The sequence below is a fragment of the Solanum stenotomum genome, unplaced genomic scaffold (genome assembly GCF_019186545.1).
Source record: "Solanum stenotomum isolate F172 unplaced genomic scaffold, ASM1918654v1 scaffold11821, whole genome shotgun sequence".
In the NCBI taxonomy this organism is placed as follows: Eukaryota; Viridiplantae; Streptophyta; class Magnoliopsida; order Solanales; family Solanaceae; genus Solanum; species Solanum stenotomum.
In genome coordinates this window covers 1-4,582 of record NW_026021749.1, presented here as the reverse complement: position 1 = coordinate 4,582, position 4,582 = coordinate 1, and the positions used below count along the sequence as shown (strand labels likewise).

The 4,582-nt window shown below is 27.7% G+C and overlaps 1 protein-coding gene across 1 annotated transcript; it reads right to left on the bottom strand.

The window, feature by feature from the left end:
- Positions 1-289: 289 nt before the first annotated feature.
- LOC125849957 (sesquiterpene synthase 15-like) lies at positions 290-3,749 on the bottom strand. The gene is made up of 5 exons (XM_049529900.1): positions 3,709-3,749; positions 3,396-3,612; positions 2,548-2,686; positions 1,586-1,837; positions 290-590 (listed from the first exon to the last, which is right to left on the bottom strand). Exons 2-5 carry the CDS (start codon positions 3,584-3,586, stop codon positions 297-299), a joined length of 876 nt encoding a protein of 291 aa, XP_049385857.1. The 5' UTR covers positions 3,587-3,612; positions 3,709-3,749; the 3' UTR covers positions 290-296.
- Between the last annotated feature and the right edge of the window lie 833 nt (positions 3,750-4,582).

Here is a 4,582-nt window from a genome sequence, read left to right as displayed (position 1 = left end):
TGGATTACCATTTTGTCCTTATCTTACCCCAAAAATAATTAAATATTAATAGCTATTTAATTAATTAAATATTAAGTAATAGTTATATTTAAATTCATGCATCAACCAAGATCTTAATATCATATATTCATATACCTCGACTTAATGCAAGATCTTAAAAGGTGCACAAATATTTACAAACCTGCTTATTGGAGTAACAAATAAACATCCACAATTAAGTGCGAAAGAAATATAAGCATTCTAGAGGATTACAATTTCTTTATTCCATTTTCTTTATTTTGTCCTTTAATTTGCTTTCATAGTTTAATGGGATCAACAAGCACCATAGAAATGACGTCTTTTAAGTTATTTTTGGAAGAAGTATAAGCATCTTCATCTTTATAAAAGAATTCTGACGTCCTAATAAGGTTAAGCACTGGCATGAGCAAAACTCTTGGTACTGTTATTGGTTTTAGCCATTGTTGATTCAAATCCTTCCATTTTTTCTCTATTATTTTCCTTATCCCCATGTAAGCTTCTTCCTTTGTGGCATCATATTCATTCATGTAACATTCAATACCAGAAGCTACATCTCCTCTTTCCATTTCTCTCTGCGTATCGATCACATGAGCAACAACCATTAGACAAACAAGTACACGAGAGTCGAGATTGCAAGAGAAATAAAAAGATAAAAAATAACAATAATATTTCTAGTGTGTTCTCATAAATAAAGCCTAAAAAAATGAATTGTACACATATCTTACCCTTGCCCTTACCTTTGAAGGAATAGACATGTGATTTTCTATAGAACATCCGCTCAAGAAAAGAATAACATTAATAACTAAAATAGTAAGGATAACCAATACTATAAAAGCAATAACTAATGAATAATAATAATAATAATAATAATAATAATAAGAGATAATTTCAAATATAAAAAATAAAGCAATTAATTTATAACAAATATAGCCATGTTTTATTTACATAAAAATAATAGCAAAAAACTATAGGAAGTATATACGGACTATACACTATAGCTTGCCAAAAGTCATAGAAAATAGGAAAACTTACATAAATATACTATATTAAGAAAATATTTACCATTTATAGCAATAACATTTTTTTACTTGATCACTTTTAATGCATTTATAATACAATTTTAATATATCTTATAGAGAACAATTTATAAAACACATATAATACAAGTTTTATTGATGGATAATACATTTTATCACACATTTTAATACAATGTGTCAATTTTTTACCAAACAAGCATAATATATTTTAAAACAGTTATAATACATATATATTGCATACATAATTCACTTTTAATACATATGTCAGATTTATCATAGTATTACTATGTATTGCTATAAATGATAATAAATAAAAAAAACACTGTTAAAATCAGTAATTATTTATTAAAAGGTAACTCATCCAAGTAATTTTTTCCTAGAAAATATATACTGGCTATACAATATAGTGTATCTATACATGAGTTATACGTTGACTTTACATTATGATACACTTAAAAAAAAACTAAATATAGCTTAGCTATACATAAAGTATACATTGAATACACATGAAGATGTGAGAATTTATATACCTCATGTGATACAATATCATTCAACAATCTTGCAATAATAGAGGAAGCGATGAGAATTGGAGGTTCAGTTGTAATCCATTTGAATGCCTCTTTGGTTGCTTCATCACCCATGCCTAACCAAGAAGCAGTAGAAAGATTTGGGATAGTGCTACTTTTAATTCCATTCTTCATATACTCCTCTTCCATTCTGGGGATTGTGTTCCCATGATACCATTTCGCCTCTTGAAAATAAGCTCTCACCAACTTTTTCATCTGAAATTAATTACCTCATTTCTTTAAAAATGAATGACCTAATTTAATTTTTTGCAGAGTTTAAGAAAATAAATACTCTCTCCTTTTCATTTTATATGATATTCTTTACTTTTTAGTTCATCCTAAAAAAAGTCAAATTACTATAATTAAAAAAAAATTAACTTTAAAATTCTCATTTTACCCTTAATGAAATGATTCTTAATCAAACAAATATCTAAAGATTGTTTTAGACCACAAGTTTTAAAAGTTTTTTTCTTTAACATGTCAAGATAAATAATGCCACATAAAATGGGACGGAGCCGCATAGGCGGAGTCAGGAATAAGAGTTTGGGGTTCTAAATTTTAGGAACTTTTTTTAAAAAGCACAATTTTAGCATGTAAAGCATTTCCATAACCCCATCCTTCCCACTAAGCCATTAATTAGTTTTGTCAGGGGTTTACAAGTTAATGTACATTTTTATTTATTTAAATTTTTTAATACAAATACAAGTCTATAAAAAAGCTACTGGGTTCGTCTGAACCCACGAAATCCACTTAGCTCCCCCCTGGATGAAGGGAGTAAGACTTTTTAATCTTATGATCCTAAATTAAACATGTCATATGAAAAAGTGAAATCAAAATGTTGATAAAAATGGAAATAAATCATTCTTTGTGAAACAATAGGAAGCTGGATCATTAGGAGTAATAATTAATATGTATCACATAATTACCTCACTAATAGCAAAGTTGACTCGAAAGGACTTGTTCTCCTTTGCCAATTCTTTCTCCACTTCATTGTAAAAATGTAGGAGAGCAGTGTAAAAGAGTTTCATATAGGACGCTAGATTTTCTGCAGCGTCGATGTTCCACCTATTGTAAACGTACAATATAGGTGATGTTCTTAAAAAATAATATTCTTATTTGGAAAAGAATGGTTTTAAAAGGAAAAGAAATAATATGTTTATTAGAAAAGATATTTTGATCCAATTGAGTAACAATATATACATTTTTAGGTCAAATTATTAATAATGTAGACTTTTTTTAACCAAACTATTAAGTACTGATGACACTTTTGTTCAGTTTTACAAAGTTTAAGAGTATTTTGACCCTTTCATTTCCTTTTAAAATGTAAAACTTAAAGATATTCCATCATTTTAAAGTTCGCAAAATATAAAAATCAATTCATATTCGACATGAAGAGTTATCTGTACCACGTGGGATGATTATATTTAAGAATATTTAGGTATTATTATTATTGACTGATTAATATTTGTAAAATTATGTGTATTAAAAAAATTTGTAATAACATGTAACTACAAACATTTATTCATAGGAAAAATATGGAGATACTTTATTTATTAATGTGGCGCCTTAGATATTTTGTTACTTTTTAATTATGAAATATGAACTATGATTTAATTAATGCTTATTTGGTAAGATTGAGTAGTGAAAAATTGTGATAGTTTTTACAAATTGTGAGTTTTCATTTGTTACCTTTGGATGGACTAAAAATAAATGCTAGGAAAATAAACTGAAATGAAGATATAGTATAATTGATGTTACCAAAAAAAAAGCATACCTTTCTATTGCGTTTGTAAGGAGAGTAAGTTCATGGAGTGTTCCATATGTATCATAGATGTCATCAGTAATTGAAGCGAAACATAACACTTTGGTTAGTATTTTCCTGGCAACATTATATTGGGGCTCAAAGTACACACCCAAAGACCAAAAGTACAACTCAACCACTGTCTCTTGCAAAAGGTAGTTCATTTGCCAAGTTCAATTCTTTCCACCACCTAAAATGTAAAGTTAAATCTCAAAATCAATAAAAATAATTTTTTTTAAAATAAAACAGTGTTGTGATATTATTAATTGTGCATCTTGCTAGTTACCTTGTGATATCACATAGCTCCCTTTTATGCATCTTCTGCAANAGTAATTAGATGAAATAAAAATACCGACCTCCGGATGTCGCTTTAATTAATAGTAATTAGATGAAATAAAAATACCGACCTCATGAGGTCGGTATTTTAATTACATACTACCGACATTCGGAAGTCGGAATTATAAAATATTTAATTGAGAAAAAATTCCGACCTCCTGAGGTCGGAATTTTTAATGAATTACAATAAAAACCGACCTCTTGATGTCGGTATTATTTTCTCAATTAAATATAAAATATACCGACCTCATGAGGTCGGTATTTTTATTGTAATTCATTTTTTCCGGGAAAAATTCCGACCTCCGAAGGTTGGAATTTTGTTTTCCCTCTTTATTTTAAATAAAAACCGACTACTTGTAAATACCGACCTCCGGAAGTTGGAAATTACCGACCTCCATTTGAGGTCGGAAATTTTTAGGTCGGTATTCACTGTTTTTTTAGTAGTGAACGGTCTGTGAAACCTCCCTTAAAATATTTACCCTTTAATGTCTCATTACTTTCATACCCCTTTTTTTATTTTAAAATGATATATATCTATTTTTATTCATTTGTTGACATCATGCTGACGCCAACGTCACCCTTTTTTGTAAGAATCTATATAAAATATGTCAATATATGGTAAGTTAATTACTTTATTTTATATATATATATATTATTTTTGAAACTAGCCCTATTTAAAATGTAGAATTTTTTTTTAAAAATTTTTTTTCTTAATTTTGTTGGTCAAAACTATTATCTAAAAGTCAAAGATCAAAAGAAGGTTTATCTTTTTTTCAAGTCATGTTTATTAATGAGTTAGAAAAATTCTTTCAAATTTATATAGA